The sequence below is a fragment of the Thalia democratica genome, chromosome 1 (genome assembly GCF_965202585.1).
Source record: "Thalia democratica chromosome 1, ktThaDemo2.hap1.1, whole genome shotgun sequence".
Taxonomy (NCBI): Eukaryota; Metazoa; Chordata; class Thaliacea; order Salpida; family Salpidae; genus Thalia; species Thalia democratica.
The window spans coordinates 97,022,850-97,033,924 of record NC_139165.1 but is presented as its reverse complement, the minus strand read 5'-3'; the positions used below and the strand labels follow the sequence as shown (position 1 = coordinate 97,033,924).

At 23.7% G+C, this 11,075-nt stretch overlaps 1 protein-coding gene across 1 annotated transcript; it reads left to right on the top strand.

The window, feature by feature from the left end:
• Positions 1 to 439: 439 nt before the first annotated feature.
• On the top strand, positions 440 to 6,161 carry LOC145841741 (uncharacterized). Its single transcript, XM_082949098.1, has 7 exons — positions 440 to 610; positions 703 to 826; positions 2,541 to 3,008; positions 4,845 to 4,996; positions 5,189 to 5,392; positions 5,791 to 5,895; positions 6,102 to 6,161. The coding sequence occupies exons 1-7, from the start codon at positions 530 to 532 to the stop codon at positions 6,159 to 6,161; spliced, it is 1,194 nt and encodes a 397-aa protein (XP_082805224.1). The 5' UTR covers positions 440 to 529.
• Positions 6,162 to 11,075: the final 4,914 nt, after the last annotated feature.

Here is an 11,075-nt window from a genome sequence, read left to right as displayed (position 1 = left end):
TGTAGAGATTTGAAAAACCAGGAAAAATTTATAAACATGAGTGGCAACCTTGTACTATTCCAAACAGTTTATTACAATAAACTTAACTTTAAACTAAAGCTAAACTCTTAAATGTGTATTTTTGAAGATTTTTTGAAATCATGTAAAAAATTTAAATAAAAATCAGGTGGCTATTCTCAGCAGGGTTGCCACATAGTCAGGAAAATTCAGGAAATCAGGAAAAACTAAGAAAAATGACAAAAGTCAGGAAAATTCAGGTCAAAATGGGGGGTTTTTGAAAAAATTCAGGAAAAAGTCAGGAAAAAAATTTATAAAAACCTCAGATATTGTCAGTTCAAATTTATTTATTTCCTTTTATTTCAAAGCCTTCGATTAGTGAAAAATTAATTAAAAATTCTTTAAAGTCAGACTAAAATTGCAAAATTTTCTTTAAATTTTACAAAATTACTTAATTTTCAATGCCTTTTTTAGTAAAATTATAGTAAAAAGTCAGAAAAATCTTGAAAAAAGTCAGGAAAACTTTAGTAAAATGTCAGGAAAAAGTCAGGAAAAGTCAGGAAAAATTTCTCAGCTTGACTTGTGGCAACCATGCTATTCTGTAGTAGTTAAGGTAAGTCTCTAATGGTTTTTTTTTTCTTGGATTTACAAATAGTTATTAAGTTACACACTAAACACATTACTTTAGCAGTTACATTTTCGTAGGTAACAACCGTTGAAATTATTTTAGATGAAATTCCAGACCAAGAAGATTTACCAACTTTAGATTTTCCACCACCTAAAAAGATGAGGTACCAGAAATCTTGGGAATCTGTTTATGAGTTAAAAGGTTTTTTTATCTCTAACAATTTGTAGTATTTAAGAATACACATTTGAGTATTTCAATTTTGAATTCAACAACAATTTTTTTTTAATACTGAGCTTTTTTATTAAATATTATAAAGGAAAGTTCTCATGTTTTTATAGAATTAAATTAATTTTTCCATTGTAATTTTTGAAAAAAAAATAATTTTTAAATAGTTTTTAAAGTATTTTTTGTAATTTTATTTCAATAATGCACAAAAAATTTTATCATCTAAAGTCAAAAATTCCAATTCACTTTTTACCTAAAAATTAACATTTTGTTTTAATAATTTAATAATTAACAATACTTTAGCATGACATTTTTTTTACTTTAGTACTAACCTTTGACTACTTTATTTAAATAAATATACTTAAAATACATTTTATAATAACAACACACAAATTAAACTGTTAATTTTATTATAAAATTAAAACGAAAATTTGTTAGTATAAAACAAAGTTCGCTTCATAGACAAAAATTGAATTTCTAATTTTATTATTTAAGTAAAATGGTTCATAGAGGCCATAAGGCGGTGAGATGGGCAAATTATTTATTTACAACAATTTTTTGGTTTTACACCTTACAAATTATCATGATTTTTGTTTGTTAAACAAAAAAAAATTTTTTATTTTTGTCATAAAATACATTTATTTGAATATTAAAAACATTTTTCTGACAAATGGTTTGTGGTAATATCAAGAATTCTTTATAAAATTTTTTAGTATATTGCTTTCAATTACAAAAAGAAAATTTTTATTTACTATTTTATAAATGCTAAGAAGATTAGCTTTGACTGATTTAATTACTAGACAGATCTACTTAGTTTTTTTATTTCAAAAAAGAATTATTTCACTGCATTGATTAAATTTATATATAAATTTTTGATAAAAGTTGTGATATAAATAACAATTTTATTATAAGCAAATTTATTATCCCATTTGTAAGCTTAGATTTATAAGATAGATTTAACTAAAGCTTTTATTAATTGAGAATAAATAAATTAAAAAAAAATTGTTATTTATTGATCTTGTAGTGAAACAAAACTTTAAAAAGCACGTTTTAAAAGTAAATACATACTTAATTAGCTCAAGTTGAACTGTGATGCTTACATCAGGCTAGCCACTTTACCTGGAAGCCTATAATTTGTCAAATTAACCCAAAAAAAAAAACCAGGAATGTTTGTATTTTTGAAAAAAAATCGGAAAAACTTCAAATTAAAAAAAAACCTGGAAATTTTAACATTTTAAGCATTGTCAGTAGTTAAAATTTCGATTTGACACAAAAATTTATAATATAAATAATATTTTTTTTCTTCATCTAAAAATTTTTTATTTACCAACACATTTATTGTAAGTTTAAAGTATCTTTTTAATGTTATCATACTATGTAACACAGTATCTTACTTTGAACCTAATTTTCGACCAAATAAAGATTAAAATTGTGAACTTTTAAAATTCTGTAAGAATTTTGGAATACTTTGAAAAAAATTTGAAAATACAAGGCAACACTATTACATCTATTAAACTGTTTAATTTATTGTGAAACGTTTTTGTTAAATCATTGAAATCTCAATTGTTCACTTATTAATAAAATAAATATTAGATACACAACTTATTTATAAACAAATATAAATAGTGTTTAATGTTTTATTAGTTATATCTGTTATGTCAACTATTTGTAATGCTGTTTTACTTATTAGATTGGATTGCTCCAACAAATTGTGAAATTAAAGCTTATTGCAAGTGGTGCAATGTAGAACTACAAGCAAAAAAGAGCAACTTAAAAGTTCATTCTTATTCTGACCGACATAAACGCGCATCTCCAGTCACAAATAACCACAACTCAATAAATCAGTTTAGGATGGAAAAATCTTTTAAACAGCAATTCAACAATTTCCTTAAAGAAAACGTACGCCAGACAGAAGTCCGGTTAGCATTGCAACAAGCTCTTCACGGGAACTTGCTAGCAGGCGAACACCAGATAGATGTCATGAAGACACTTGGGACAGCTCACGAATCAGCAACGCTCAAAAGGAGGAAAGCAAAAATGATTCTGTGCAATACTCTCGCACCAATTTGCAGAAGACTAATCATAACTGAATTTATGGTGAAGCATTGTTCTTTCTATCTGGATGAGAGTACAGATACTGCTGGACAAAGTTTTCTAGGTAAGAAAATTACTTTTAAGCTTTGTTAATTTAATTAAGTTTAAATTTGTTATTTATTTACATACATTCTGTTGAATATAAAAATATTTTAATTCAAAAAGCTTATTAAATTTAAATTTCAAACATGAAATAAGCTTTAAACACATTGTTCTTTGTTTTATTTTTTTTAATATAGATTAATTCTTGTAACACGTTAGCTGTAAAAGAAAATATTTTGTTATGCAATGAGTTGGACATTGTTAGATTACTCAGATGTAAGTAGGTTTAATGACAGTTAAAGGAAAAAGTTTTTATTTTACAGAATTTAATAGGTTAATAAATTAAAATTTACATAAAATTAAAGTTAGAATTACTATGATTTTTTTAATAATTATACAGTAAACTCGTTCTAGTAAACTAAGTCAGTTTCATTTCTAACATATATTTGATTTTTGTGTTGACTTTTATTTAATAGTTTAAGAAATATGTCAAAATATTGTTGATTTTATTTTTCTAATAAGGAGAATGATTTAATTATTATAATATTTATTAAACAGCAAAAATTTTAATTAATAAAGAAAATAATGAATAAATTAGCAATTTGTTGCTTTAACGAGCAGGGTTGCCACTTCACCTAGAAACCAGGAAAAACATGGAATTATAATTTTTGGCATAAAAATACCTGGAATTTTGTACATAAATCTTTAAAAGACGTTGAAAAACCTGATATTTTCAATAATTTTTACTTGTATAGTAATAAAATTTGGATTTGAATAGAAAATTATACCCTATTTTTCAAAGTTTTTTGTCATCATCAATTTTTTTTTATTAATGAACCATTTATAAAGCAGCTTTAGTGTACCTTTTCCATGTTTTTATACTCTTTAATACAGTTTTAACATTAAACTTAACTATTAACTTTAAACAGACCTTAATATGTGTAATTTTAAAAACGTGGAAGAAATTTAGAAAACCTGGAAAAAATTTTAAAAATACCGAGTGGTTAACCGGAGCAGTTTATGTTCAAATAATTATAACAGTTTTCCTTTTATATACAGCGGTTGTAATTACAATTAAAGCTATACTTTCTTAAACTTTTGTTCTACTACCTTCAGTTGTTTAACTAGAATAAAGTGGTAGTCCTTTAATTTCACAGATTTTATGTACTTAAAAGTTCGACTATATTTGGTATTTTTTAACTTTCTTAGATATCTATTTAAAAAAGCATGAGTAGTAGTTACCAACAGATAATTTTAAAACATTTATATTTTTTTTATTCCAAAGTATACAGATTATAAGTTCTTTTCATTCAAAATTTTACAGTTATTAAACTTATAACAAAAAAAATTAGAAAGCTTTATGTTTGAATCACAGGTGTTAGTATTTGTTATCTAAGCAAAATAAAGAAAACTTAAGTATCTACATTTTTACACCTCGAAGACCTTGGAAGAGACAAATTAGCGTTATCTATTGCTAACGCATTCAAAAGAGTCTTAAAGATGTATAATGTTCAGTTAAAAAATGTAGTTTCAATATGTAAGTATATATGAACTGTTACTCTTTTTTTCATTTTTGTATTCTAGTTATGTATTTATTAAATATGTACTACTAACGTGTTTTTAATTTTAAATTTAGATATTAATAGTAAGTTAATTTTTGTTTATTTCAGCTATTCTCTGTGTATTCTTGCTAACTTTTATAAACTGATTTTAATATCTTACAATGATATATCTTTATTAATAGACTTAATTTGATTTTATTCAATTGTTTAAGAAAAGTATAAATTTAAGCACAAACTGGTCTTATAATTTAAGAAAAATATTTTTTTTTTTTTTAACTTAGTAAATATATTTTTAGGTACAGACGGAGCTGCTTCCATGACAGGAGTTAAGAATGGAGTAGGACAAATTCTGAAAAAAGATAATCCCAGGCTTATAACAATATCCTGTACAAATCATGCTTTGCAAAATGCATGTTTAAATGCAACCAAAGCTACAATACCTAATGAAGTAAGTATTAAAACTATTTTATATAAATTATTAATTCAATTGTTGAATGAGAATTTTAGTAAGCTGCATTTATTCAAGTTACAAAGTTGTTTTTTTATATTTATTTATGATATTTTATTATATTTTAATATGTTGTATTAAAAAAAACCATTGTTGTTGAATAAAAGTGTGTATACTTTTAAATTAAATAAGGTTGAGGAGCTTATTAAGAAAACGTTCAACTACTTCAAGTTATCTAACACAAGAAGAAGTGACTTTGAAAATTTAGGTGTGTGTATGACGGGTGAAATTCCGTTAAAATTTAAAGCCTTAAGCAAAACTAGATGGATATCACACTTTCCATGCATTGAAAGAATTTTATTGAATTGGGAAGTACTCAAAGCTTTTTTTAATGAAGTAGGTATTTAACTATTACTATAAACTTCAAGACGCTTTAATAATTAGAAAAATTATTAGTATAAAACTTAAAACAATCCTGTTTTAAATTATTTAGCATTTTTACAATTATATTTTTACAAATATCTATAAATTTAAAATTCAATCTGCCCTGAAACTTAGTAATCATATGTTTACTAAGGTAACGTTTTATTAAATCAAATATATAATCAGAAGATATATAATAATTGTTTAAAAGCACAAATTAATTAACATAGATTTAATAAGAATATATATCTTTTTAAACAAAACTTTCTTTGTTAATAAGCCTTGTTTTATAAGTATTAGTGTTTATTAACTATAATGATGTTTGTTATCGAAATTTTTATTCTTACCTATAACATTTGTTTGTATATTAGCCAGAAAGAAGAAGAAACGATTTACATGCTGAAAGTATTCGAAAAATGCTAAATAGCAATAGATTAAATTTTGTTTTTAAATTTATGGGCAAAATTTTAGAGAAAGTTAGTTTCTAAGACCTATTATCTGCTTAATAATGAATTAACACCCTAAGCACTATAACATAACTAATTTCAATCATTCTAATTTGATTTTAAATGTTTATTTTTAATTACTTATTTTGTAGTCATGCCAAGTTTAGCTGTAAGTATTAAATGTAAAGCAAGACTAAATTTTTACAGTGTAATAATTAATTATTTTTATTCATCAGGTAAATTCTGTTAATATTCTTCTACAAAAAAGTAAAGTAGAACCTTTTAAGTTTGGATAAGCAATAACAAAACTTATACAGCATCTAAAAGACCTCATTTACCAACCAAATTCAAGTAAGCTTAATTTAGATCACAAGGCAACTAAGAATAATTTTTAATTTTAGGCTATTAATAATAAAGTTTCGTTTGATTTTACATCTACAACATTTTGGCGTAAATAAACATTATTTTTTAATTAGTAACGCAAACAAACGTACAATAACGTTCTTATAACAAAACATTACTAACATTCTGTTAAAGGTTTAGTAGATTCAAATTTAGATTGGATTTTATACAGAGTAAACGATATAAGTAATTACAACAAGTTACATTTAAACATGTTTAATACAAATAAACTACCTTCATAAAGCCATTAATAAGAAACAGCATTTTCTGGGTGTTTTCTGATGTATTTCGTATTCTCAGCCATATCTATAAAAATATAATGTTAAAGTTCACTTTAATTGTACTTAAAAGTACTTTAAATTACTTAAATGTAAATAAAACATCATTGAAAATAATTTTTGTTCTTAAGAATAAAACTGTTTGTCAACTGTAAAAGAAAACTCCAAAATTTATGATAATGCTTTTTCTTGAGCATAAACACCTAAAATCTTAATTTTTTAGTGTGGTAAACAGAAAGAGTTAAATATTTATTCTACGAAAAATTACTTATAAATCTTTTATCACTTTTAAGTTTTAACTTAAATAAGTCTACAATAATAATGTATATTAGTTTACAAATGGTTGTTATAAATTGTACAATAGAAATAGTTAACAATCAAAGTGCAACAAAAGCTTTAAAAAGTTAGACTGTGGGTTTTTTATCATCAACCCTCTGTTTAACTATCTCTATTCAGGCCAATGTTACTTCATTGCACAATTGACTATTAAGTTATCTAACAAACAGCTATGTCTGAGAATTTCAAGTATTGTTTTACCAATCAACCAGTCAAAAATTTCTATAACTTCTTAAGGCTATTTGAGGTCTAATTGTATTATTTAAAAATTAAATTACCAATTACTGGTAAACTATATACTTATTACTATTTTGTTCTTCTTACTATCACTGTTAACCCTTAGTTGGTAACTATTTTTCTTTATATTATTAAAATTATTTCTTTATTTCTTTTATGTTTTTTAGTATCACTGTTACTCCTTACCCTTATATGGTGGTTATTTTATGAATAGTATTTTTTATTTGTGTGGAAAATTGTCACTTATGCAAAGTTGACCCTTGGTGAAAAATTGTGCAATTGTAAATTTTGTGCTTAAGTGACCCATCATCAGGCACATATGTTCTGTGCTAAAAATTCCCTTAGTGCAGAAAGTGACTTTTTGTGTATATTTGACCTTTATTCAAAATTGTCATTGTGCATATTTGACTCATCCCACATCTTATATACACTTTGTCCTTATGGAAACATATTGAGATTATTTTTTATTAGCAATTTTTTAGAAAACTAAAATAACTAAAATACATATTTTCCTTGTTTTTTTCTGCTAATGAACTCAACTTTCAAAAAAAAAAAATTGTATGATCATAAAATGCCAAACTGTTGCATTAAGAAAACATAATAATGTAAGCATTTCATGACTGATTTTTCCTAAAATCTAGAAAACTATTTAAGGTCATAAAGGCATAATGCCATAAGGGGGTAAACATTGCTTATTACAAGTTAATCTTATTATGAAGACTTTTATCATAGCTATCAAATATTTTTAGATAAAAAAATACTTTCCAGTTATAAGCAATCGAAATTTGTGAGCTCAATACTTTCCTTACAAAACAAGTTATCAAAAAAAAGTTAAAAAATATTCTTCTTTAGTTTTACTTATCTTTTTCAAATTTTTTCAGATAGTTCATTACTAACATTTGAATCTTTTTAAAGCAAAAACTGTTTAAATTTGAAAAAATAAAAACATTTTTTTACATTTTTAACCTATTTTCATATTTTCTATCTAAAACAATTATTTTTAAATTCTATAAAACTGGGTTGTGACAATGTTAATTTTAAAACTTTACATGCTTTAAATAAAAGCAAATCAATGTTAATTTTTGTAAAGAAAATATTTGACCTTTCCCTTTACATTATACACTTTTCAAATATTAAAACTACTCATATTAATAATTTCTATTATTTTAAAAAATTAGATTGTATAAGTTAAAGTACTTACAAAATCATATCCTCTAAAATCTAAATAATAATTATTATTTGCAATTTTGGTTATCCCTTTCAAGTGTAACATATTAAAATCTCAAACTTTGATTAGTTGCACTTAAGTTAATTGTGAAACAGATTAAAAGTAAATTAAATTTTACTTGAAAAACCAACAAAAATTAAACTTTATAAAAATACTTTACCCTTCTATAGCTTAAAAATGGACTAATTTCAACAGTACCATCTTGCAATGACAACTTATGTTATTTCCGTAAATAGCGCTTAACAATATTTATTCCAAATAAGAAATTTTGAAGAAGATTACTGATTACTTAAAAAATGAAGGAGGAGATAGATTTTTAGTGAAATTTTAGTTTGTCCCTTCCATTAGGAACCTATTGAGGTCACCGACTTTGATTGCTCATATCTCAAAAAATACTTTGAATTTTTTCAAGCGGTTGAAAATTTCTGATAGCTCAGACAAAACTCTTAAACTCTGTAAAATAAGATCAAGTTGTAAAAATCAAGGTGGACACCCCTATGCCCTTAATCATCTAAAAAACATTCAAGTTAAAGAAAAAATCTGTCCTGATACTTAAAAATCTTAAATATCCTGGGTCAGCCTGAGTTAAAAAAAAAACATTATATCCTGATTTACATTTATTATGTGGCAACCCTGTCTTATTTTTTTTTTAAGTTTTAAAATTTTGTTTTAACCTACTTGAGGGCATATGGAAGGGGGTAAGACGTTTTTCTTAAAAAATTATCATTGACTTTTATATGAAAGCTTTTAAGTATAAACTATAAATCTGTATAAAATATTAAATCTTAATTAATTTTTAGAATATAATAATTTATTTAAAAATTTTAGATATAAACTAAAAGGCAATAACCTTTTTATGGTCAATTTACTCAACAACTCTAAAATTATTAAAACCTATCTTTTCCTTCTTTTGTAATCTATTGACCTCAATCTTTTAGAAAATATTTTTTGCAAGAAAAATTCTATTGTATTAATTTAAAAATTAAAATTACATAAAAAAAAATCTTTTTTTAAGATTTTTCAAGAATTAATAAAAAAGAAAGTAAAGAAATTAAGTATTAAGAACTTTTCTTTTATTTATATAAAGGCTTCTTAAGTGTAAGCAATGTATTGTTTAAATCTCTTTATGAAAAAAATACTCAAAACTAAAAAAATTACATAAGAATTCTTTGCTATATTAAGTTAACATTTTACTCAAAATCCTTTTAAAATATTTCTTAAAAACAGCAGAAGAAATATTATCTATAAAATAGTCTTTTTTTGCCTTTTCTAACTTAGCCCTTACATAGGAGACCTATTAAACTAACAAACTTTGTTCCTTCATACTTCATAAAGTTATAAGAAAAGGGTAAAAACATATGTTAGCTGAGTTTAAGATCTTTAAAATAAGATATACATGTAAAAAAATTTGACTAAACCCCCTATGACCTTAAACCAGTTTTTTACTCACTGTGATGTGACCATTCTATGGCCTCAACAGTTAATGTATGTAAACTAAACTGATAGCATACAGTTACATTCAAATTAATAAAAACTTAAATAATGTGATATATTATAACGATTTAATAAGTTTCTTTAGTTTGATAATATATCAATACTTACTTTCACCCTCTTTAATATTTAAATTTTTAAAATGAAAAGACAAGGAAATAAGTTTGTTGTGATGTCATCATTACCAAGTAAATAAATTTGGATTATGTGAAATTTTTTTTTTTTACATTATGTACTTGTATGAAGTTTTAGTAGATGTAAGTGCAGTAATTTTGTTAACTACAAAGTTCTTTATTTGACCTTTCTAATTTAACTGTAGTAGTATCAGAAGTAAATTTTATTTAAGTGGAGAAAAAATACTATTTATCCATAAAACTTTTGGTGTCTTATTATTTGACAAAAACTTTCAAAATTTAAATTTTTTATATAAATTCTTATTTGTTGATATATTGTAGCATTTGTAGATATTGACACTATTGGCCCTTAATGGCTTAAAATTCAGATGGGTTTGAATAATAAATACAAATTAATAAAGTCAACAACAGTGGCTAATGGACTTTTAGAAATTTCTTTTGTTTCAGGTTTCTTAACTATATTTTAATACTTATTAAATTATTTTAATATTGTAAAATTACTGAATGGGTACAAAACTACTTTAAATGTATTTCAAAAAATAGATTTTTTGTATTTATACAAAAGTTATTTCTTATCTTTATTGTTTTTTTTTCAAAATAACAAGTTTTTTAAATTGTTTTCCTATAGTATAAAGTTTTTTGTAAATATCAAATTCCAATTTTTTTAGAATTCTAGGTAAAATGTCCACCTATTAGGGATACTAAATGGATAAATTACTAAGTATATATAGATTTGAAAATCAATCATACTCACCAATTTATTAAATGTTTCAAATTATTTATAACTGTGAGTCTGAGATTTTAAACAAGAACCCTTGTTGGTCTAAATATATGACAATAATATTTTTTTTTTGCCAATTTAAAAAAAGTTAACTGAAATAATTTAGACCATTTTAACTAAAATATTTTTAAAAAACTATTTAACCTGCAGTTTATCTATAAAAACCTTGAATAAGAAAACTTTTTAAAAGTTAGGCACAAGGGGTTTGGATAGACTTAAATATTAAAATGAAATTAACAACAAGGATAAAAATTTTGCTTTCGATTACAATTTTACATAGAAAATAATAAGTTTTAGAGTAGACTTGATACACAAAAAATATT